We start from the raw sequence: 26,101 nt of genomic DNA, 5'->3' as shown, positions 1-26,101 counted from the left end.
AATAGATAATTGAGTTCACATGGTTGTTTTATAGAGTATTGCAGATTTATCATTAGACTTCTAGTTATATCCCTCTGTACCACAAATGGTCCTACTTGGTACCTGGAGGGTGATGTCATTACTTGCATCTTTTCCAACCCTAAGTTCGAAAGGAGCTTCAAATGTCCATTCTCCATAATGGTTCAGGGAAAAATTCATTGTCAATGTATTAAAGCATAACGTAGCAAACTGAATATTAACATCTTCTACTGGACAAAATTTATATTTAATATACTCTTTCTTGGAAATATCATAGTTAAACTCATGGTAAGTACAAATCAAGTTCAGCACCATGACATCATGATTAGGCAATTTTATATGGATATTCCCAGATTTTATCGGAGCATCTTGATGATGCATTATGACAGACAAAGATATTTCTCCAAGTGATACTACAGATGGGGTTATGATATTTAATGAAGTGCATCTAGTGAGGTCCCTAGAACAGTTAGAAAAAGTCTTTGTGGAGACCCGCACTACACATTCTGGGAGAGATTAGTGTATAGGGCCAAACACCTGGGTTGAATTCTGCAGATGTTTGGTGACAGCTGGACAGCACAATCCCTTTGAATTACATGCAGATAACATGGCCCATTCCTTTTCCTCATCTCTTATTTCTCTTCCAAATCACATCCCTTTCCTTAGCCTTATGCCTCTATTCTTCTTGATCTTGCTGTAGCTCTCCATCCACGTCTCCAATCCAATGCAAGGCATAAGAGCAAAGACTGAGGGAAATGGGCACGTTTGGTTAGGAAAAGAGGAGATTAAGGGGGGCTATGACAGCAGTCTTCAGACACTTGAAAGGTTCCCTCCCTGTGCTAACTCTGGAGTACAGATGTGGGGACCCGCATGAAAGACCCCGTAAGTTTATATTTCACCAGCTTAGATTAAAAACTTCCTCAAGGTACAAATTCCTTTCCTTGTCCTTGGACTGTATTGCTGCCACCACCAAGTGATTTAAACAAATATTCAGGGAGGGACCACGTGGAGCCCTATCCCCCCAAAAAATATGCCCCCAAGCCCCTTCAGCCCCTCTCCTGCAGGGCTTGAGAATAATATACCAACCAATCGGTTAACAAACTGAGCACAGACCAACCCCTATGGAGTTTAGGACACTAAAAATCAATTAGGTTCTTAAAAGAAGAATTTTATTTTTAAAAAAACAAAAGAATCATACCTGCAAAAATCAGGATGGAAGGAATTTTTTACAGAGTAATAAAAAGATTTAAAACACAGAAAATTCCTCTCTAGGCTTAAGTTCAAAGTTACAAAAAACGAACAAACAAACAAACAAAAAACCCCAGGAATAAACCTCCCTCTTAGTATGGGGAAAATTCACAAGCTAAAAAAAAGATAATCTAACTATTTTTGGCAGGTTTCCATGCCCCCTTTAGGGCTAATGTCCTGCCCTCCATTCCCATTTCCATTGGTGTCGATGTTTGGCGCCATCAGCCTTTTTTAAAAAATGTTTGAATGGGGGAATGTTGCATGCTTGTGCTTTGATACATTTGGTTGATTATTTAGAGAAAAAGATTGAAAGAATAGAGTGAGAGAACAAAGAAAATAAAGATTTTTGTTTTTAAAAGGTTAGTTTGAAAGAATAGAAGCAAGTTATTAAAGAAAACAAAGATCTTTGGTTAGGTTTAGTAAGGAGAGATGATTTTAAAGGCCTAGTTTGGCATTTTATTAAAGAATAAAAAATTTTGAGATAAATTTAAAAGATATATTAAATATAAGGGTAGGTTAACAAAAGAGCATCTAAAAAGAGTTAAATAAAAGAGAAAAATATAAACAAAACACTTTAGTAAGCACATGGTAAAAATGTAAAGGTTGGTAATAAAGAAGCATTTAAAATGTTAAATACAAGGGTAGGTTAAGAAAAGGACATTTAGAAAGAGTTAAATAAAAGAGAAACGTATAAAGGTAGGTTAAAAGAGAGAACAGGGTAAGAAAAGGGAAAAGAAAGACCCTTTGCAAAGGGCAATGATAGACAGCACGTGGTTGAGTCAGAGAGAGAGAGTTCTTACCCTTGTGGTTGTCCCTGGGGAAAGGCAGCTCTCAAGCCTCACAACCCTCAGGATAGTTATCTCTGCCTCTGGAACTGACCAATCAGATGCTGTTCAACAGTTTTGTCTTAAAATACATTTTCCTGAACCAGTCCTATAGTCCCTAGATTTTTAAACAAGAGGCATGTCCCTCCCCTCCCCTCACTACTCCTTCACCCTTAACTGTTTCTTAGCTAAAGAAGCAGACCCCAAGCATCTTTCCCACCATGTATCACATTTACAAAGGTACAGCTCACTTCTTCGGATGCACAGCTCCGCAGAAAGATCAGGAGTACTTGTGGCACCTTAGAGACTAACACATTTATTTCAACATGAGCTTTCGTAGCTCACGAAAGCTCATGTTGAAATAAATGTGTTAGTCTCTAAGGTGCCACAAGTACTCCTGTTCTTTTTGCGGATACCGACTAACATGGCTGCTACTCTGAAACCTGTCATTTACAAAGGTGTATTAATAAAGGTTTAAACCATAAGCCCTTACTAACTATCAGTTTTTAAAAGCTTTCACCCTATGTTTTAGACTAATATTGGTCATTTTTCAGTGAGGACAATTTGAAATATTATGCTTTTGCTGTTAACAAAAACAGCCTCTGTGAGCCAGTGGATCACAGATAAGAAGGCTGCTTCCTCCCCCACTTTTTAATAAATACAAGTGAAAGTTATATTAAGTTTTGTAAAAGAAAAAACACTTTAAAAGACAAGCCTATATCAAGACAGAGCCCTTTATTTAACATTTTTATATGTGTGTTTCAATTTAAAAAAAGGAGCATGCAGCAACACCCTAGAGTGAAAACCACAGAACCTTAGTAACAGCCAGTTTATATTCCCCTTATTCTGTAAATCAGTGGATCAGAGAGAGGTTTGTTTTCCTCCCCACTTTTTAACAAATCCATGTGAAAGTTATATTAAGTTTTCTTTTTCTTAAGACTTTTAGATTGAATTTTTCTGTTGCCTTATCAGAATGTCTGATAAGGCAGTGAGAGATAAAAAGACTTCCTTTAAAAAGTGGAAGTCAAATCCTAGTGAGGCAAATAGAAAGGAGCATAAACACTGCCAAATTAAGTGCAAGAGTGTAATAAGAAAAGCCAAAGAGGAGTTTGAAGAACAGCTAGCCAAAAACTCCAAAGGTAATAACAAAATGTTTTTTAAGTACATCAGAAGCAGGAAGCCTGCTAAACAACTAGTGGGGCCCCTTGACGATCGAGATACAAAAGGAGCGCTTAAAGACGATAAAGTCATTGCGGAGAAACTAAATGGATTCTTTGCTTCAGTCTTCACGGCTGAGGATGTTAGGGAGATTCCCAAACCTGAGCCGGCTTTTTTAGGTGACAAATCTGAGGAACTGTCACAGACTGAAGTGTCACTAGAGGAGGTTTTGGAATTAATTGATAAACTCAACATTAACAAGTCACCGGGACCGGATGGCATTCACCCAAGAGTTCTGAAAGAACTCAAATGTGAAGTTTTGGAACTATTAACTAAGATTCGTAACCTGTCCTTTAAATCAGCTTTGGTACCCAATGACTGGAAGTTAGCTAATGTAATACCAATATTTTAAAAGGGCCCAAGAGGTGATCCCGGCAATTACAGACAGCTAAGTCTAACGTCAGTACCGGGCAAATTAGTCGAAACAATAGTTAAGAATATAATTGTCAGACACATAGAAAAACATAAACTGTTGAGCAATAGTCAACATGGTTTCTGTAAAGGGAAATCGTGTCTTATTAATCTATTAGAGTTCTTTGAAGGAGTCAACAAAAATGTGGACAAGGGGGATCCAGTGGACATAGTATACTTAGATTTCCAGAAAGCCTTTGACAAAATCCCACACCAACGGCTGTTACGTAAATTAAGCTGTCATGAGATAAAAGGGAAGGTCCTTTCATGAATTGAGAACTGGTTAAAAGACAGGGAACAAAGGGTAGGAATTAATGGTAAATTCTCAGAATGGAGAGGAGTAACTAGTGGTTTTCCCCAAGGATCAGTCCTAGGACCAATCCCATTCAATTTATTCATAAATGATCTAGAGAAAGGGGTAAACAGTGAGGTGGCAAAGTTTGCAGATAATACTAAACTGCTCAAGATAGTTAAGAACAAAGCAGACTGTGAAGAACTTCAAAAAGATCTCACAAAACTAAGTGATTGGGCAACAAAATGGCAAATGAAATGTAATGTGGATAAATGTAAAGTAATGCATATTGGAAAAAATAACCCCAACTGTACATACAATATGATGGGGGCTAATTTAGCTACAGCGAATCAGGAAAAAGATCTTGGAGTCATCGTGGACAGTTCTCTGAAGATGTCCATGCAGTGTGCAGAGGCGGTCACAAAAAGCAAACAGGATGTTAGGAATCATTAAAAAGGGGATAGAGAATAAGACTGAGAATATATTATTGCCCTGATATAAATCCATGGTAGGCCCACATCTCGAATACTGTGTACAGATGTGATCTCCTCACCTCAAAAAAGATATACTGGCACTAGAAAAGGTTCAGAAAAGGGCGACTAAAATGATTAGGGGTTTGGAGAGGGTCCCATATGAGGAAAGATTAAAGAGGCTAGCACTCTTCAGCTTGGAAAAGAGGAGACTAAGGGGGGATCTGATAGAGGTCTATAAAATCATGAGTGATGTGGAGAAAGTGGATAAGGAAAAGTTATTTACTTATTCCCATAATACAAGAACTAGGGGTCACCAAATGAAATTAATGGGCAGCAGGTTTAAAACAAATAAAAGGAAGTTCTTCTTCATGCAGTGCACAGTCAACTTGTGGAACTCCTTACCTGAGGAGGTTGTGAAGGCTGGGACTATAACAGGGTTTAAAAGAGAACTGGATAAATTCATGGTGGCTAAGTCCATAAATGGCTATTAGCCAGGATGGGTAAGGAATGGTGTCCCTAGCCTCTGTTTGTCAGAGGATGGAGATGGATGGCAGGAGAGAGATCACTTGATCATTGCCTGTTAGGTTCACTCCCTCTGGGGCACCTGACATTGGCTACTGTTGGTAGACAGATACTGGTCTAGATAGACCTTGGTCTGACCCGTTACGGCCGTTCTTATGTTCTTATATTCTGTTTTTAAATGTTTGCAACCCGTGTGCTGAGACACAGGAACAAGCTCCTGTGTTTGGTTTGGGTCCATAGATTTTATTAAAATAATACATCACAGGCTGGAGCTGTGGCTTTCTCTACATTTTAAAGCAGATAAGACCAGTAAGGCTAGCCAGTGATCCACCCACTATAGTCTGCCTTAGCAATGCTCTAGGGTCACCCCTTCAGTTTGCTTGTTTTTTTACACAGACTTTTTTCCTAGCCTTTTAAACACTGTTAAAGTTTTAAGAAATGGTGAGATTGCAGTGAAAGATACTTTGTGAAAGTTATAACAAGTATTTTATTCCATTTACTGATAGTAAAAGACAAAAGCCATCGATTTGTGACTGCACAAAGCCTATCTGAAGAACACCCCACCCCTTGACTTTCCTCCGTTTATCTGTCAGTTTGATGATTTCATCTAAAATGCTATTTGGGTCCTTGGTCTCTGTCACTTTCTCCACCAATTCTTCCCCTATTGCTAAATGTTCCTGGGTTAAACAGAGGCACTGCAGTGTGTATCCCAATGTGGTGATGATATTTAACACACGCTGCAGAGACAAACTACTGCTAATTTCTTTTATTTTACAGTTTACAGCCATGATGCCTCTGACCGGGGGAATCTATAGCGCACCCAGGACAATCCTCATTTTGTTTCTCTCTCAGGCAGTGCTTGATGATTCTGTGCACAGCTGCTCGCACAATTGCACACATCATGGTTTTACGGTTATGAACTTGCATAGGCTTAATACCAAATTTCTCCCTCAACTTTAGATAGTACAGGCCTATAGAATAAGCACCCCCCCCCCCCGCTTCGGCACTGTGTTGAGAATCTGGCTTTGGATCTGGGCCAAAACAGATTGGGCCCAATCCACTCAGCCCTTCGGAGCTGTCGGTGTCCAGAACCGCCAAGTCCTCTGAAGAATCATCGCTCAGCTGCTGAAAAATGTACAGTAAGAAATACGTGTAAGGCATCTTTGTACTTTTTCATAACATGCTTTTAAAACCTTTTACACCATGTGTGAAGGGACCCCTTCCGCATGCAGCTTTTAGAAACAACAAATGACAACAAAGGTAATATGTCTCTGCAGGCTGATCCAAAAGGCTCTAGCCAACTGAGCACCAGTGATCGGGTCCCTGCCAAACCATCCCTTGAACGTTCTTACATACAACTGTCAAAGTCAGACTTAATTCATTCTACTTCTACAATATACTTCATTCTACTTTCACACAACACACCAGTGCCTCATCTCCGTACAGCCCTTTGTTTGATTCGTTTGGGCTCTCCTGGCCGGGGTCCGGAGTCTCAAACAAATCTTGGCCCAGCGGTCTGGCCTCATGTTTCTCCACCACGTCGTTCTTGTGGGTACAGGCATCATTAGCTATCCCTGTTTCCCCGCTCCCATGACCCATCTCAAACACTCTTCAGGTCCCATAGCAGCGACCACATAATGTCTCTTCACGACAGGCTGGACTGCCGGTGTTGGCCAGGGCCTTCTAGGTGCAGCCATCTTTCATCATCAGATCTGTTTAAATAGAAGCTCCTCTTTATCTTATCTTACCTCTGATCCACTGGCTCACAAAGGCTGTTTTTGCTAACAGGGGCTTTGCTGAAGAAGCACGCTGCTTCAAATTGTCCTAACTAAAAAGTGACCAATGTTAGTCTAAAACATAGGGGAAAACTTTTTTATCATTACAAATTACTTTCATAAACAGGTTAGCTGTGTTTTTAACCCTGGGATGTTTCTGCATGCACACTTTTTATTGAAATGTAAACGTGCTAAATGAAGGAATGTGTCTTCAGACAGGCTTCTCTTTTCAAGTGTTTATTCCTTTACAAAACTTAATATAACTTTCACTTGTATTTGTTAAAAAGTGGAGGAAGAAGCAACCTTCTTATCTCTGATCCACTGACTCACAGATGCTTTTATTGCTAACAGTGGCTTTGCTGAAAAAGCATGTGTCACCGAGTGTGGGGGAAATAGGGCCCTGCACCCCCCTCTTCCTGCAATTCACCGTGACTCTGAGTTAGCGAGCCAGTAACACAGGTTTATTAGACGACAGGAATGCAGTACAAAACACAGCTTGTAGGTACAGAAAACAGGACCCCTCAGTGAGGTCCATCTTGGGGGGCAGGGAGTCCAGACCTCAGTTCTGGGCCTCCCTCCATTTCCCCAGCCAGCTCCAAACTGAAACTCCCTCCAGCCATCCCAACTACCCACCCACTCATCCCAGCCCCTTCTCCAGCCTTTGTCCAGTTTCCCAGACAGAAGGTGTCACCTGGCCCCAACTCCCTCCTGGGCTCAGGTTACATGCTCATGGATCATCCCTTAAGTGAAGTCACACCCTGATGTCCCACCACCATCCAGCACCAATGCAGACAGTACCAGTAAACCCCCCACGCAACATTAGCAGGTCAATACTCCCCACTCACTGCTCCATCACACCGCACTGCTTCAAATTGTCCTTACTAAAAAATGACCAACATTAGTCTAAAACAGAGGGGGAAACTTTTTTATCACTATAAATTACTTCTATAAACAGGTTCTCTGTGTTTTTAGCACTGGGATGTTTCTGCACACTCACTTTTTATTGAAATGCATATTCAAAAGTGCTAAATAAGGGACGTGTCTTCATATAGGCTTGTCTTTTGAAGTGTTTATTCCTTTTCAAGACTTCATATGTCTTTCACTTCTATTTCTTAAAAAAGTGGGGGAAGAGGCAGCCTTCTCCTCTCGGATCCACTGGCTCACGGACACTGTTATTGCTGCTACTTCAAATTGTCCTCACTAAAAGCAGAGGGAAAAGCTTTTAAAAACGTTTTGTTAGCAAGAGTTTGTGGGTTTACCCCTGGGCTGTTTCTGCATGCTCATTTTTTATCAAAACACTACAAAAGTGCTAAATAAAGGGCTGTCTCCTCATACAGGCTTGTCTTTTCAAGTGATTATTCCTTTACAAAACTGAATATCACTTTTACATGCTTTTGTTAAAAAGTGGGGGGAAAAGCTGACTTCTTATCTCTGATCCACTGACTCACCAGACGCTATTTTTGCTCACAGCGGCTTTGCTGCCACTTCAAATTGTCCTCACTAAAAAATGACCAATGTTAGTCTAAAACATAATGGAAAGCTTTTAAAAATTGTTTGTTACTAAGGGCTTATGGTTTTAATCTTTATTAAAGCCCCTGTGTAAAAGGGCAACATGAAAAGAAAGATGCTTGGGATCTGTTTTGTTAGTTAAGAATAAAGCAGTTAAACGGGGTGGGGCAGGGAGATGGCTCTTGTTTAAAAACCTTAAGACTATCGGATTGGTTCAGGAAAATGTACTTTATGACCCAGCTGTAGAACAGCATCTGATTGGTCCGATCCAAAGGTGGAGACAACTATCCTGAGGGGCTGTGAACCTGGGAAGTTGCGTCTTTCTTCAGGAACAGTTGGAAGGGTAAGATCTCTCTCTCTTGCTCTCTCTCTCTCTGACTCAACCACGTGCTGTTTATCTTTGCCATTTGCAAAGGGGTTTTCTTTTCCCTTTTCCTGTCCTGTTCTCTCTTTTAACCTACCTTTATATGTTTCTCTTTTATTTATCTCTTTTTAAATGCTCTTTTCTTATCCGATCTTTGTATTTAATAGTTTAAATGATTCTTTCTTAACCAACCTTTAAATTTTTACCATGAGCTTACTAAATAGTCTCTGCCTTAGTAAATGCCCTGTTTTGCCATGTGTTCTTTTTTAACCTGTTTTTCAATATTATTTAATATTTTTAAATGCTCTTTCTTAACCTCTCCTATATTTAATACACCTTTTACATTTCTCGCAAATATTTTTATTCTTTAATAATATCCCAAACTAATCCTGGCCTCTATTCTTCCAAACTATCCCTTTAAAAACAAAAATCTTTATTTTTCTTTAAGTTCTCTTTCTATTCTTTAATAACACATCAATCTAGGCCTTTAAAATCATCTCTTCTTACTAAACATAACCAAAGAATCTTTCTTTCCTTTTTCCCCCTCTAACACTTACCAAAGCTTTCTTTTATTAACCTTTAATCTCTCTCACTCTCTTCTTTCACCCTTTTTCTCTAAACAATCAACCAAATGTTTCAAAGCAGAAGCATGCAACATTCCACCTATACAAACAATAAATAATCAAACTTTTTTTTTTTTCAAAATGGCCAATGGCACCAAACCTTCACAACAAAAGAAACGAGAACGGAGAGCGGGACATAAGTCCTAAATCGGGTGTGGAAACCGGTTAAAAAATACATGGTGATGAATACTAACGAGGTATATACTACTCACAGCCCAGCCTGTCCATGGGCGTGCTTACAAATCCACCTGAAAAGCAGAGTGCAGTTGGCATCATTCCACAAATTCCGGTTGATTGGATACATGTCAACACAGTCTTCTCTGCTTCCTATCTCCTGATCCCAGTTGTCTGGCTGATTCTCCTCCCAGAACCTACAGATCAGAGTGTTAATGTCTCAGTGGAGAACCACAGCCAATTCCTGAGCTCAGTTCTGCTCTGTGGACTCTGTTGTTGGCAGGGGAACAAGACACTCAGCAATGACGCAGTGAAGCGATGCACCCCCCGGTCACCCCTCAGAGTTCTCCACAGCATTTGTGGCCATGGTAATGGAGGGCTTCTGACGGCCGGGGGTAGCAACTGCTCTGTGCCTGACAGGCCAGCAAAGAGCCAAAGTCAGTGTGTGGCTCCAAATGCTGAGCAGCAGCAACTCAGATCTCAGTGCAGTGATAGACCCAGGCCAGTTGGGTACAGCAGAATAACCGAAGGCAGATATACTGGCCACTGGATTAACAGTTTTCTGTTCCCTGACTGACCAGAGCAGGGGCTGCTCCAGGCTATTGAGAACACATGACTCTAAGGGTATGTCTACATCTACAATTTTGCAGCACTGGTTGTTACAGCTGTATTAGTACAGCTGTATAGGGCCAGCACTGCAGAGTGGCCACACTTACAGCAACCAGCGCTGCAAGTGGTGTTAGATGTGGCCACACTGCAGCGCTGTTGGGCGGCTTGCAGGGGGGTTCGGGGAACGCGAGAGCAAACCGCAGGGAAGGAGACCTGCTTGCAGGAGGGTTCGGGGAACGCGAGAGCAAACCGCGGGGAAGCAGGTCTCCTTCCCCGCGGTGTGCTCTCGCGTTCCCCAAACCCCCCTGCAAGCAGGTCTCCTTCCCCGCGGTTTGCAGGGGAGTTCGGGGAACGCGAGAGCACACCGCGGGGAAGGAGACCTGCTTGCGGGGGGGTTCGGGGAATGTGAGAGCACACCGCGGGGAAGGAGACCTGCTTGCGGGGGGGGTTCGGGGAACGCGAGAGCAAACAGCGGAGTTGCAGCGCTGGTGATGCCCTGCAGATGTGTACACCTCCTAAGTTGCAGCGCTGTAACCCCCTCACCAGCGCTGCAACTTTGTGGTGTAGACAAGGCCTAATTAACCTGCAAAGAGTCAGGTGAGGCTAGTAAGTTAATGTGACCACCTGACTCTAATTAAGGCCCTACTGATACTGTAAAAAGGGCTCACTCCAGTCCGGCAGGGGAAAGCCAGGGAGCTAGAGGAGAGGAAGTGCGGCTGAAGGGCTGGTTAATGAAGACACCCTCAAACCATCGTTAAAGGATCCCTAAGGTAAGGGTGAAGAAGGGAAAAGCAGGAGAGCTGTGGAGAAGTGGCCCAGGGAAATGCAGCAACTCTGGCAGTGAAAGGTTGGCTGCCAACAGCTGCTGCCATTAGGGTCCCTGGGCCGGAACCCGGAGTAGAGGGTGGGCCTGGGTTCCCCCCAACCCACCACTACAGGAACATCTCCTGGGAGGGGAAGTCAGGCCCCTGTCAGGACAGGAGGCTAAACTGTTCTGAAATAAGCCCCCAGGGACAACAGAGATTGTGGGAGTTTTCTCCACCTCCTTGCTGGCCTATGATGAAAAGGGCTCAGTAGACTCTAAGCCTGGCCCTAGAGAGAGAAGGGCTACGTGGAGGGTCACAGTGAGCCACTGAGGCTCGCTTAAACAGCCCAAAAGCGCAGGCCCATGGGGGCAAGGTCAGAGCTTTGCCACAGTGCCCAGAACCAGAGCAGGTGGCACAGCACGTCCCAGGCACCCCCAAGATGGGAACGCAGGAACGGGAAGAGAGGGCAGCGGGGGTCAGTCAGTAACTTCTCCCTGGTCCTGCTTACGGGCCTCACCCACAGCCCACTGAGGTCACTGCACCGACTGCAGCTGGCTCTGGCCATGTCCCCGGCCCCACAGCCTCCCCTTGCCCAGCCTGCCAGAGGGGAGAGCGCAGGGCAATCCCAAGGAGAGCGGGAACCTGCCGCTCACTCCAGACTCCCCTGGCTGTACTGAGTTGACTTGGGGCCAGGTCCTCAGCTGGTGTAAATCCCTGTGGTTCATTCAAGACAATGCCGAGTTACCCCAGGGGAGGCTCTGGCCCTGGATCTCAGTGGGCACTGAACACACACTCCATGTTTAGGCTCCTGCTCTAAGCAAAGGGGCATTAGCAGAAATTCCTGAGAGGATTCACTGCTGTCGTGGCAGCACCCGGGGGCCTCCCTCAGGATTGTGCCCACAGTGCCGGGTGCTGCATAGACTCAAGGGGCCGTACAGACGCTGCCCGAAAGAGCTTGTGACCAAACATGTAATAAATACTCACTTCTCTCAAGCTTTACTCACCCCCTGCTTGCGTCTCCTCTGTATTCTGTGCCATCCACCCAGCGCCAGCTGCCTTCTGTCTCCCGGTCGGTGAGTCCAATCCAGTGATCTTCTCCCTTGGTCTCGTTGGAGAGAAACTCCTGCACAACACAGTTTGCAGCATGTGCAGGTCACCCAAGAGAGGCTGCAGGATGCTAAGTCAGTGTGTGGCTCCAAATGCTGAGCAGCAGCAACTCGGATCTCAGTGCCCAGAACCAGAGCAGGTGGCACAGCACGTCCCAGGCACCCCCGAGATGGGAACACAGGAACGGGAAGAGAGGGCAGCGGGGGTCAGTCATTAACTTCTCCCTGGCCCTGCTTATGGGCCTCGCCCACAGCCCACTGAGGTCACTGCACCGACTGCAGCTGGCTCCGGCCATGCCCCCGGCCCCACAGCCTCCCCTTGCCCAGCCTGCCAGAGGGGAGAGCGCAGGGCAATCCCAAGGAGGGCGGGAACCTGCCTCATCCCACGACTTCAGTTCTTGTGAAGAGTAATAGAGGTTCCCACCGTAAAACCTCCAGCCCCTAGAGAGCTTTGTCAGCACATCACCTAGGAGCAGAGACTGAGGTGAGACGCCCGGGCTAAAGTCACAGGGACACACACAGGGAGCTCAGGATTTCTAGTGCTGCATTTCCCCTGCCCTTCAGCTGCCCTCAGCCGAGGGAACTTCTGAATCCTGATTCTCCAGCATCACAATAAGTAACTTTTGTGTCATATGATGGATCCCAAAGAGCGCTGAAGAAAGCAGACACCACAGGGTCACTCCCCCAGCACTGAAATGCAGCTGCATCTGGGCTGGAGCATGGGCGCTGGTCCCAGTGCAGAGCAACACGGCTGTAATGGGAAAGGGGAGACTCACTGTTCAGCTGAGCTGGGAGGGAAAATTCAGGATGGGGAATGTAGCTGCCCAAGGTAGAAGATCTCCTGGTTTTGTATCAACAATTTTCATTCATCATAAGTGGTGAAGGTCTTGGGTCTTTTGTACTTTGGCACCTCCCACATTAGCGGCCCTAGCTAATGGCTGAGGCCCAGATCAGACAGGCAGCGGATGCGGCAGGCTGAGACTTTCAGGGAGACGAGAATCTGACAGTCTTGTGTCTCCAAGCAGCTGCGGTTCACCTTGGGGATACCAAATCCAGAGCACACCGAGCACACTTACTTCTGTCTACATCTAGATCCTGGCTCGAATGCAGCTCTAGTCTTCTCCCTTTAATGTGCAGGGGAGACACAGTCTTCGGGCTTTGCCCTGTGATTCACCCCTTGGCTGCCTTGCAGGGAGGAGCCCAGCATCCTGGGGATGGGTTATCAGACAGGGATGCTGTAGAAAGGCTCTTCTGAGCACACTGCTTCTGTCAGCCCCACTTTTCTCCTGCAAAGAATTATTTCCCCTCATTTCACTGCCTCGTTGTATTCATATTTCATAAGTTGTTTCAGGTTCCTTTTCTCACTTAAAAATACTCCTTTGGGCCTGGACTTCACAACCCCTAAACGTCCCTCTCAAGAAATGCTTAGGCAGGGGGGAAATCCTGCTCCCAGACCTCTCTGACAGGATGCCTGCCTGGCACTAGAGTCACTCCTGATTTAGGGAGGGTCGCTTTTCAGATTCTCACTCTAAATGTTGATTCAAGCAGGCTGCAGGTTCTTAAAGGCCTTCCACAGGCTAAAAATCCCAAGAAGAGGTAATGCTATTTGTGCAGAGGTGGTCAAAAAAGCAAACAGGATGTTAGGAATCATTAAAAAAGGGATAGAGAATAAGACAGAGAATATACTATTACCCTGATATAAATCAACGGTACTCCCACATCTTGAATACTGCGTACAGATGTAGTCTCCTCATCTCAAAAAAGATATACTGGCACTAGAAAAGGCTCAGAAAAGGGCAACAAAAATGATTAGGGGTTTGGAGAGGGTCTCATATGAGGAGAGATTAAAGAGGCTAGGACTTTTCAGCCTGTAAAAGAGGAGACTAAGGGGGGATATGATTGAGGTATATAAAATTATGAGTGATGTGGAGAAAGTGGATAAAGAAAGGTTATTTACTTATTCCCATAACACAGGAACTGGGGGTCACCAAATGAGATTAATAGGCATCAGGTTTAAAACAAATAAAAGGAAGTTCTTCTTCATGCAGCGCACAGTCAACTTGTGGATCTCCTTGCCTGAAGAGGTTGTGAAGGCTGGGACTATAACAGGGTTTAAAAGAGAGCTGGATAAATTCATGGAGGTTAAGTCCATTAGAGGCTATTAGCCAGGATGGGTAAGGAATGGTGTCCCTAGCCTCTGTTTGTCAGAGGGTTGAGATGGATGGCAGGAGAGAGATCACTTGATCATTAGCTGTTAGTGGGCACCTGGCATTAGCCACTGTTGGAAGACAAGATACTAGGCTAGACAGGGAGGCCAGGATAGCTCAGGGGTTTGAGCATTGACCTGTTAAACCCAGGGTTGTGAGTTCAGCCCTTGAGGGAGGCACTACAGCACCAGCAGTACTTGGCCCTGCTAGTGAAGGCAGCAGACTGGACTCAATGACCTTTCAACGTCCCTTTTAGTTCTAGGAGATAGGATATCTCACTTTACTTAATTTAATGGACCTTTGGTCTGACCCAGAATGGCTGTTCTTATGTTATGTTATGTTCTTATTTTAGATTAAGTGTTGGTGAGTCGGGAGGGCCTCCAGAGAAGAACTGGCTGTAGGGGACAACCTTGGTTCGCATTATCATGAGCTAATTCAGTTTCAACTAAATGGAAGGATAAAGAAAACTAGGTCTGCAAGTAGGGGCCTTGATTTTAAAATGGGAAACTTTAAAATATTAAGGCAATTAACTAGAGTAATGGACTGGGCTGAAGAACTCAAGGATCTGAAAGTGGAGGACACTTAGAATATCTTTCAGTCCAAGTTGCAGAAGTTCTCTGAAGCCTGCATCCCAAGCAAGGGGAAAAACTTCCTAGGGAAGGATTGCGCATCAGGCTGGATGAACAAGCATCTCACAGAGATGATTAGGAGACAGCAGGAATCCCACAAAGAATAGAAGATGGGATGGATCAGCAAGGAAAGCCACGTCTTGGAGATCAGAAAGTGCAGGGAAACTACAGACCTTTTAGTCTGAGCTCAATTGTATGCTAGGTCTTTTAACTAATTTGGAAGGAGAAAATAGTTAGTAGCATAGAGATTAATGGTAAATGGGATGAAATATAACGTGATTTTACAAAAGGTAGATCATGCCAGACCAGCCTTCTCTTTTTTTGAGAAGATAACTGATTTTTTAGACAAAGGAAATGAGGTAGATCTCATCTATCTGGATTTAAGGGTATTTGATACAGTTCCACATGGGAAATTATGAGTCAATTTGGAGAAGATGGGGATTAATATTGCTGTTAATTCCTACGTGCATGACCTTGCACTTTGCACTACTGAATTTCATCCCATTTCTACTACTCCAGGGGTCAAGGTTGTCCAGCTCTACTCGTATGGTATTGCATTCCTCCTCCACGCTGGTAATACCTCGCATCTCTGTGTCATCTGCAGATTTCATAGCGCACGCCCCCTTTTGGTGCCAAGGTCATTAATGAAAATGTTAAATAAGATTTGTCCCAAGCCCAATTCCTGAGGAACTCCACAAGTAACCTCCCTCCAGACTGACAGTTCACCTTTGAGCATGACCTGTTGTAGTCTCCCATTTAACTGGGTCCTTATCCACCTTTCAATGGGGCCAGGAAGGAATTTTCCCCCAAATCAGATTGGCAGAGACCCTGGGTTTTTTTGGCCTTTTCTGCAGCCTGGGGCACGGGTCACTTGCAGGTTTGAACTAGTATAAATGGTGGATTCTCTGTAACTTGAAGTCTTTAGAGCATGGTTTGAGGACGTCAGTAACTCAGCCAGAGGTTATGGGCTAACTACTGGACTGGGTGAGCGAGGTTCTGTGGCCTGCAGGAGGTCAGATTATGATCATGATGGGCCGTTCTGGCTGTAAGGTCTATGAGACCTATCTCTGCCTCAGTTCTTTACCTGTGATGTGGCGGGAGGAGACTTTCCTACTTCAGAGAGGTGTCGTGCGACATTAAATAATATATTAAAGACTGTGAGGTGCTCAGATACTGCTGTGAAAGGAGCCAGAGACATACGATGGATCTCGGGAAAGATTCCGCAGGCAGCACTTAGATCAAAGGTCTGTTGATGATGCACAAGCTGGTTGAGAAGCTGGTTGCCTGGGGCATCGCTGTGTTGGTCCTGCAGCGCTAAGGGAGTGAAAGGCTGATTTTTAGAGACAGATGCTCTGCAGGTATAAATCGAAGTAGCTCCTCTGAAGTCAGATTGACACCATCTGAGCACCTGGCCATTAGCCTTGCAAGCCCGGATCCTCAAAGGTATTTGGGTTCCTGGTTTCCATAAAAATCACTGGGAGTTTGGGGCCTGAACACTTCTAAGGGTCTGGGCCTCCAGTTAGCAGACAGGCCCCTGAGACACACCAGGAACGAAGCTGTCAGGATCGGCACTTAGCCAGTCACAGTGCCCAGAAGCTGCACCCAGGTTCTGGCTTTCCATAGCATTAGGTGCTGCACATACACAGAAGAAAATGAGTTCATAGAATCCCAGAACCATCGGGTGAGAAGGGACTGTAGGGGCATCTAGTCTAACCCCTGCCAAGATGCAGGATTTGTTGTCTGAAACATCCCAAACAGACATCTCCAGCCTTCTTTTGAAAACCTCCCTTGAAGGGGCTTCCACGACCCCCTGAGGTGTCTCTTCCTGAGATTTCATCTCAATCTGTTATGCTGGAGTTATGACGGTGTAACATAACCAACCAAGAGCTCCGAATGGGGCTCTGGCTGTGCCAGTGTCCCTCCTCAGGAGGGAAGCTGTCCAAGATTAAAATAAAAGAAGTCATAGAGAACAGGCTCATGGTCGGAGCATGTTCCTTCTCTACGAGTGGTTGGTCTCCAGGTGCAGTTCGGTTCAGTCGCTGACCTGCAGACACGTGATTTCTAGATCTCCGGGCACAGAGCAAGCTGCAAGCGGTTGAAGAAGCGGTGCAGAAGCTCCAGGTCTCTTTGCAGCGTGACAACTCCTCGGATGTGTCAGCAAAGGCATCGGACAGTAAGTCGCAGGAGGAGGGTCTTAGGCACGAGGGTCAGTTCCTGCCTACAGAGATGGTGGGTGCCTGGAATCCTCCTGCTCCCCCCCCTAGACTTCCCTGCCAGGTGGTCCTGTCCCCTGTCTAACGAGCTGCTGCTCTGCACCTTCCTCTGCCAACGGAGGCTCTGTTCCCAGGGATAGGTGGCTGCTCCAGGCTCCCTCCTAGCTCCCTTCCTGGCAGTGGCAGGCTGGCTGCATCCGCCCCATGCTCCTACGCAGGATGCCTAGTGGTCAACATCTTCTGTCCTTTCACCGTTGCTCCCTTTGCTCCGTAGTTTTCGCCTTGGCCCCTGTATTGTCAGGGTTGCATTGGCGGGAAAGACGGATGCAGCTCATGAGACATACAGGGCCGAATTCAGACCCTGGTGTAGGCAGGACGTCAGTGGAGCTGCACTCGTGGGTCTCAATTTGCCCCCCAGACCATGAGCCCTCCTTGTGCAGCTCCAATAATTTGGGTACCTGTCACAGTCCAATTGCTGGAGGCTGATCGCCCCCTTGTGGCCTCATCTCACAACTGTCTGTCTGTCTGGCACAGGGCTGCACATACAAACCCGTCCATGGATCAGGTTATTCAGCGTCCAGTCAGAAAATGGGCCTGAACTGAACCCTGGCACAGAACTCGCCTGAACGCTGGGCTGTTCAAAATCCCAGCCTGGAGCTCAGGGCCAGGGCTCGGGGCCACGGATGTTCTTGCACCTCCAGGTCTGCCCCATGCTGCAGGGGACCCTCTCACAACTCACAAGGGGGTTGCGATTGGGAAGAGATGGCTGGGGAGATTGGGGGGACAGGGCTAGAATTCAGGAGAGCTGGGGTCAATTCCCAGCTCTGCTGCAAACTTCCTGTGTGATCTTAGGCACCTCTCCCTGCACCTCAGTTCCCCTGCAGGAAAATCATCCTTTATTTCTCCCACCTAGAGTCAATTTTAACTGTGAGCTGTTGAGAGCAGGGACTGTCCCTTCTTGTCTGTACAGCGCCTGGCACACAGGGGCCTGCAGGTGCTGCTCTATTGCACGTGCTGATAATCAAGTGTTCTGCATCTCCACTGACGTCGCTGTGACTTTCTTCTAGGTCTGCAGCTATTGGATGAAGCGCAGGCAGGAGTCCGGCTGCTGAAAGCCCAGCTGGGTAACGTCAGTGCAGCGTATGGAGAAATCCAGATCCGGCTGGACAACGTCAGTGCAGCGCGAGCAGCAGTGCAAGGTCGCTGCAGTAAGTACTAGCTGCAGTGCTGGCTGGTGCCGTTTCTGCTGGTGCTGAGGATGAACGGAGGATTTCTGGCTCCCAGGCTGACAACACAGTGACTTTCTCCAGCACCGAGTTCTCTTCCATTGAAAATCACTGGTGGCTGCACCTGTGCCCACACTGTGGTGATCAGTGTGGAGTTAAATTACACCCTAGGCCTCGTTAGCCTAGTGGGAGCACCCAGCTGTCAGCTCTTCTTAGATGCTCCAAGCCTGTCAGCTCACAGACAAAATGTGCTCCTGGCATTTCAGCGTATGGGGCGTTACTTTCAGAACCATCCCTGAGCCAGTGCCCCTGGCAGGGTGTTCGGGGATGCGCCAAAGTGAAAAGACCCAAGACCTTCACCACTTATGATCAATGAAAATTGTTGGTGCAGAATTAGGGGATGTTCCACCTTGGGCAGCTACATTTCCCCTCCTGAACTCCCCCTGCCAGCTCAGCTGAACTGTGAGTCTCCCCTTTCCCATTACAGCCGTGCTGCTCTGCACTGGGACCAGCGCCCATGCTCCAGCCCAGATGCAGCTGCATTTCAGTGCTGGGGCAGTGATCCCGTGGTGTCTGCTTTCTGCAGCCCTCTTTGGGATCCATCATATGACACAAAAGTTACTTATTGTGATGCTGGAGAATCAGGATTCAGAAGTTCCCTGGGCTTGGGGCAGCTGAAGGGCAGGGGAAATGCAGCACTAGAAACTCTGGGCTCCCTGCATTTGTCCCTGTGACTTTAGCCCTGTCATAAACAGATAGTTAAGGGTTAATGTCTCCTTTACCTGTAAAGAGTTAACAAACAGTGAACCGGATACACCTGACCAGAGGACCAATCAGGAAACAAGATACTTTCAAATCTTGTTGGAGGGAAGCCTTTGTTTGTGTTTTTTGGGTTATGCTTTGTTCTCTCTGGGTCCTGAAAGGGACTAGACGTGCAACCAGGTTTCTAGCCAATCTCCCTGCTACAATCTCTTATATATTCAAAATAGTGAGTATTAAGTAGAAAGACGGTTATAGTCTTTTGAATGTTTTCTGTATTTGCAAATGTGTATTTTGCTGGAAGTATTTTAAATTGTATTTTGCTGGGAGGAGGCTTCTCTCTAGTGTCTTAAGCTGAAAGACCCTGTAACTTTTACCATCTAAATTACAGAGACAACTTTTACTTTTTTTTCTTTCTTTTTATTAAAAGTTTTGCTTTTTAAGACCTGTTTGATTTTTTCCCCTTGTTGAGGCTCAAGGGAATTGAGTCTGTACTCACCAGGGAATTGGTGGGAGACAGGAAGAGAGAAGGGAGGGGGGAAAGGTGGAATCCCTTTGTTTTAGATTCACGGAGCTTGAATCTGTCTATCTCTCCAGGACAGCCCAGGGAGGGAACGCTTGGGAGGGGGAGAGAAGGGGGAGAAAAAACCTGATTTCTCTGTGTTGTGATTCAAGGAGTTTGAATCACGATGATCTCCTAGAGTACACAGGGCGGGAAAGATCTGGGAGGAAGAAAGGAGGGGGAGGGGAAATGGTTTATTCCCCTTTGTTGTGAGACTCAAGGAATTTGGGTCTTGGGCTCCCCAGGGAAGGTTTTTGGGGGGACCAGAGTGCCCCAAAACACTATATTCTTGGGTGTTGGCAGCTTATCAGATCTAAGCTGGTAATTAAGCTTAGAGGAATTCATGCTGGTACCCCATCTTTTGGACTCTAAGGTTCAGATTGGGGAATTATACCATGACAAGCCCGGTGTCTCACCACAGTCTCTGCTCCTAGGTGACGTGCTGACAAAGCTCTCCAGGGGCTCAAGGTTTTACGGTGTAAACCTCTATTACTTTTCACAAGAAAGGAAGTTGTGGGATGAGGCAGGTTCCCGCTCTCCTTGGGATTGCCCTGCGCTCTCTGTAGGCTGGGAAAGGGGAGGCTGTGGGGCCGGGGGCATGGCCGGAGCCAGCTGCAGTCAGTGCAGTGACCTCAGTGGGCTGTGGGCGAGGCCCATAAGCAGGGCCAGGGAGAAGTTAATGACTGACCCCCGCTGCCCTCTCTTCCCGTTCCTGCGTTCCCATCTCGGGGGTGCCTGGGACGTGCTGTGCCACCTGCTCTGGTTCTGGGCACTGAGATCCGAGTTGCTGCTGCTCAGCATTTGGAGCCACACACTGACTTTGGCTCTTTGCTGGCCTGTCAGGCGCAGGGCAGTTGCTACCCCCGGCCATCCGAAGCCCTTTGTTACCATGGCCACAAGAGCTGTGGAGAACTCTGAGGGGTGGCTGGGGGGTGCATCGCTTCACCACGTCACTGCTGAGTGTCTTGGTCCCCTGCCGACAACAGAGTCCACAGAGAAGAACTGAGCTCAGGAATTGGCTGTGGTTCTCCTCTGAGACATTAACACTCTGATCTGTAGGTTCTGGGCGCACAATCAGCCAGACAACTGGGATCAGGGGACAGGAGGCAGAGAAGAGTGTATTGAGTCCCACTCAAGCAACCAGAATTTGTGGAATGATGCCAACTGCACTCTGCTTTTCAAGTGGATTTGTAAGCATGCCCATGGACAGGCTGGGCTGTGAGTAGTATATACTTCGTTAGTATTCATCACCATGTATTTTTTAACTGGTTTCCACACCCTATTTAGGATTTATGTCCCGCCCTCCGTTCTCGTTTCTTTTATTGTGAAGGTTTGGTGCCGCTGGCCATTTAAAAAAAAAAGTTTGATTATTTATTGTTTGTATAGGGGAAATGTTACGTGCTTGTGCTCTGAAACATTTGGTTGATTGTTTAGAGAAAAAGGGCGACAGAAGAGAGTGAGAGAGCTTAAAGGTTAATAAAAGAAAGCTTTGGTAAGTGTTAGGGGGGAAAAAGGAAAGAAAGATTGTTTAGTTAGATTTAGTGAGGAGAGATGATTTTAAAGGCCTAGATTGATGTGTTATTAAAGAATAGAAAGAGAACTTAAAGAAAAATAAAGATTTTTGTTTTTAAAGGGATAGTTTGGAAGAATAGAGGCAAGGACTAGTTTGGGACGTGATTAAAGAATAAAAATATTTGCAATAAATGTAAAAGGTGTATTAAATATAGGGTAGGTTGAGAAAGAGCATTTAAAAATATTAAATAATATTGAAAAATAGGTTAAAAAAGAACACATGGCAAAACAGGGCATTTACTAAGGCAGAGACTATTTAGTAAGCTCATGGTAAAAATTTAAAGGTTGGTTAAGAAAAAACCATTTAAACTATTAAATACTAGAATCAGTTAAGAAAAGAGCATTTAAAAACAGATAAATAAAAGAGAAACATATAAAGGTAGGTTAAAAGAGAGAACAGGACAGGAAAAGGGAAAAGAAAGCCCCTTTGCAAATGGCAAAGATAAACAGCATGTGGTTGAGTCAGAGAGAGAGAGAGAGAGAGAGAGAGATCTTACCCTTCCAACTGTTCCTGAAGAAAGAAGCAACTTCCCAGGTTCACAGCCCCTCAGGATAGTTGTCTTCACCTTTGGATTGGACCAATCAGATGCTGTTCTACAACTGGGTCATAAAGTACATTTTCCTGAACCAATCCGATAGTCCTAAGGTTTTTAAACAAGAGCCATCTCCCTCCCCACCTCCTTTAACTGCCTTATTCTTAATTAAAAAAACAGACCCCAAGCATCTTTCCTGCCATGTTGCCCTTTTACACAGGGGCTTTAATAAAGGTTAAAACCATAAGCCCTTAGTAACAAACAGTTTTTAAAAGTTTTCCATTATGTTTTAGACTAACATTGGTCATTTTTCAGTGAGGACAATTTGAAGTGGCAGCAAAGCCGCTGTGAGCAAAAATAGCATCTGGTGAGCCAGTGGATCAGAGATAAGAAGGCAGCTTTCCCGCCCCCACCCGACTTTTTAGCAAAAGCATGTAAAAGTGATATTAAGTTTTGTAAAGGAATAATCATTTAAAAAGACAAGCCTGTATGAAGAGACAGCTCTTTATTAAGCACTTTTGCTTTTGTTTTGATAAAAAATGAGCATGCAGAAATACCTGAGGGTTAAACCCACAAACCCTTGCTAACAAAAAGTTTATAAAAGCTTTTCCCTCTGCTTTTAGTGAGGACAATTTGAAGCAGCAGCAAAAACAGCATCTGTGAGCCAGTGCATCCGAGAGAAAAAGGCTGCTTTTTCCCCCACCTTTTTAATAAATAGAAGTGAAAGATATATGAAGTCTTGTAAAGGAATTAACACTTGAAAAGAGAAGCCTATCTGAAGACACATTCCTTCATTTAGCACGTTTACATTTCAGTAAAAAGTGTGCATGCAGAAACATCCCAGTGTTAAAAACACAGAGAACCTGTTTATAAAAGTAATTTATAGTGATAAAAAAGTTTTCCCCTATGTTTTAGACTAATGTCGGTCATTTTTTAGTAAGGACAATTTGAAGCAGTGCGGTGTGATGGAGCAGTGAGTGGGGAGTATTGACCTGGTAATGTTGCGTGGGGGGTTTACTGGTACTGTCTGCATTGGTGCTGGATGGTGGTGGGACATCAGGGTGTGACTTCACTTAAGGGATGATACATGAGCATGTAACCTGAGCCCAGGAGGGAGTTGGGGCCAGGTGACACCTTCTGTCCGGGAAACTGGACAAAGGCTGGAGAAGGGGCTGGGGTGGGTGGGACGGCTGGAGGGAGTTTCAGTTTGGAGCTGGCTGGGGAAATGGAGGGAGGCCCAGAACCGGGGTCTGGGCTCCCTGCCCCCCAAGATGGACCTCACTGAGGGGTCCTGTTTTCTGTACCTACAAGCTGTGTTTTGTACTGCATTCCTGTCGTCTAATAAACCTTCTGTGTTACTGGCTGGCTAACTCAGAGTCACGGTGAATTGCAGGAAGAGGGGGGTGCAGGGCCCTATCTCCCCCACACTCGGTGACACATGCTTTTTCAGCAAAGCCACTGTTAGCAAAAGAAGCATCTGTGAGTCAGTGGATCCGAGATAAGAAGGTTGCTTCTTCCTCCACTTTTTAACAAATACAAGTGAAAGTTATATTAAGTTTTGTAAAGGAATAAACACTTGAAAAGAGAAGCCTGTCTGAAGACACATTCCTTCATTTAGCACGTTTACATTTCAGTAAAAAGTGTGCCTGCAGAAACATCCCAGGGTTAAAAACACAGTGAACCTGTTTATGAAAGTAATTTGTAATGATAAAAGAGTTTTCCCCTATGTTTTAGACTAACATTGGTCACTTTTTAGTTAGGACAATTTGAAGCAGTGTGCTTCTTCAGCAAAGCCCCTGTTAGCAAAAACAGCCTTCGTGAGCCAGTGGATCAGAGGTAAGATAAGATAAGGAGGAGCTTCTATTTAAACAGGTTTGATGATGAAAGATGGCTGCACCTAGAAGGCCCTTGCCAACACTGGCAGTCCAGCCTCTCGTGAAGAGACATTATGTGGTCGCTGCTATGGGATCTGAAGAGTGTTTGAGATGGGTCATGGGAGAGGGGAAACAGGGATAGCTAATGATGCCTGTACCCACAAGAACGACGCGGTAGAGAAACATGAAGCCAGATCGCTGGGCCAAGATTTGTTTGAGACTCCAGACCCCAGCCAGGAGAGCCCAAACGAATCAAACAAAGGGCTGTATGGAGATGAGGCACTGGTATGTTGTGTGAAAGTAGAATGAAGTATATTGTAGAAGTAGAATGAATTAAGTCTGACTTTGACAGTTGTATGTAAGAACGTTCAAGGGATGGTTTGGCAGGGACCCGATCACTGGTGCTTGGTTAGCTAGAGCCTTTTGGATCAGCCTGCAGAGACATATTGCATTTGTTGTCATTTGTTCTTTCTAAAAGCTGCATGCGGAAGGGGTCCCTTGACACATGATGTAAAAGGTTTTTAAAGCATGTTATGAAAAAGTACAAAGATGCCTTACACGTATTTCTTACTGTACATTTTTCAGCAGCTGAGCGGTGGTTCTTCAGAGGACTTGGCGGTTCTGGACACCGACAGCTCCGAAGGGCTGAGTGGATTGGGCCCAATCTGTTTTGACCCAGACCCAAAACCAGATGCTCAACACAATGCCGAAGCAGGGGGGATGATTATTCTATAGGCCTGTACTATCTAAAGTTGAGGGAGAAATTTGGTATTAAGCCTGTGCAAGTTCATAACCGTAAAACCATGATGTGTGCAATGGTGCAATCAGCTGTGCACAGAATCATCAAGCACTGCCTGAGAGAGAAACACAATGAGGATTGTCCTGGGTGCGCTATAGATTCCCCCGGTCAGAGGCATCACGACTGTAAACTATAAAATAAAAGACATTAGCAGTAGTTTGTCTCTGGAGAGTGTGTTAAATATCATCACCACGTTGGGATACGCACTGCAGTGCCTCTGTTTAACCCAGGAACATTTAGCTCTAGGGGAAGAATTGGTGGAGAAAGTGACAGAGGCCAAGGACCCAAATAGCATTTTAGATGAAATCATCAAACCGACAGATAAAGGCGGAAAAGTCAAGGGGTGGGGTGTTCTTCAGATAGGCTTTGTGCAGTCACAAAGCGATGGCTTTTGTCTTTTACTATCAGTAATTGGAATAAAATACTTGTTATAACTGATTATGACGATATCTGATTATGTTAGTTATTGGCTTCTGTATGTATAAAAAGGAAAAGGTAAGAGGACACCACGGGTACCATTTGATATTAATGCCTTGGGATTGTTAGTTTAAGTATCTGTTCTATATGTAGTTTGTAGTAGTTATGCTTATCACTATAACTCCTCCAAGGAGGGGATTGTTGGGTTATGTCCATTTTGTATGTTTGGTATAATTTCAGGATCCCATATTGATTTTCAACATGGAGTTTGTGCCCATGTGATCCAGCTGATTGCAGTTTTTGCGCCTTTTATTTCTCCTCAGAAGTGATAAACAACTTCAGGACAGAACTGGTTTTTACCACCTTTTCGGCAAGGTTTCCCAAAAGGGGTTTTCTGCTCCTTCTATGGGGTTTCTCAGGCCAGATTCTATAAGTCTCCCTCGAGCACTGCTCAGCTGCTGTCCATCTGAGTGACAGTGAGGGTCTGACTTGCACTCACCTCCTCATCCTAGTGGTAGAGGGGGCTCGGGTTTTCCTTCCACAGCTCTGCTTCTACTTTGTCATCACCTGCAAGGAGAAGAGACAGACAGACAGCCACATCCCACCTACCATCACCCACCTTCAGCTGCTGTTCCCCGATGGACCATCTGCTCTTCTACAGACCCAAAGGAACATCAAGGGACTCTCTGGAGCTCCTCTCCAATGGCTTTCAACTAGCCGGAGGATTGAGGTCTCAGGCAACAATCGACACTTGATCTATAGAAGGAGGTTTCTATTAAGGGGCTTACTTACCTGTTTATGGGGTTTATTTTGGGGAAATCACTGTCTTATATAATTTAAAGGTTTACTCCCTCCTTTTCTTTGCCCCATTAATTGTAAACCAATCCCTCAATACACTTCATTTGTCTTTCACCTTATCACGACTGATTCCTTGTTATTCAAGGTGGGAGGTACCCTTTATGGGAAGATCAAATCTACCAGATGACAGATGCTGGATAGGGAGGGTCGAGCCTAAGGAAACAGGAAGCATGGGAATCTCCTGCCATATCCCACATATATTTCTTTGCCTTTCTGCCGTTTCCTCTATTTACTTATTCCCATAATACAAGAACTAGGGGTCACCAAATGAAATTAATGGGCAGCAGGTTTAAAACAAATACAAGGAAGTTCTTCTTCACGCAGTGAACAGTTAACCTGTGGAACTCCTTGCCTGAGGAGGTTGTGAAAGCCAGGACTATAACAGCGTTTAAAAGAGAACTGGATAAATTCATAGTGGTTAAGTCCATAAAGGGCTATTAGCCAGGCTGGATAAGGAATGGTGTCCCTAGCCTCTGTCTG

General features: G+C 45.3%; 1 protein-coding gene across 3 annotated transcripts in view; it reads left to right on the top strand.

Annotated features, from left to right (window-relative positions):
* The window catches only part of LOC127046421 (C-type lectin domain family 4 member F-like), a 280,381-nt gene that overhangs the window by 189,316 nt on the left and 64,964 nt on the right, over positions 1–26,101 (top strand). The window contains exon 8 of one of the 3 annotated variants that reach the window (XM_050943430.1): positions 20,628–20,758. The exons of the other annotated variants lie outside the window; for them this stretch is intronic. Coding sequence (XP_050799387.1) covers positions 20,628–20,758 — 131 coding nt within the window. The remainder of the gene's footprint in view (positions 1–20,627; positions 20,759–26,101) is intronic. 3 annotated transcript variants of the gene reach the window in all.

The sequence above is a fragment of the Gopherus flavomarginatus genome, chromosome 3, assembly GCF_025201925.1.
Source record: "Gopherus flavomarginatus isolate rGopFla2 chromosome 3, rGopFla2.mat.asm, whole genome shotgun sequence".
NCBI lineage: Eukaryota > Metazoa > Chordata > Testudines > Testudinidae > Gopherus > Gopherus flavomarginatus.
Note: the sequence above shows the minus strand (reverse complement) of the source record. Positions and strands in the feature narration are given on the sequence as shown.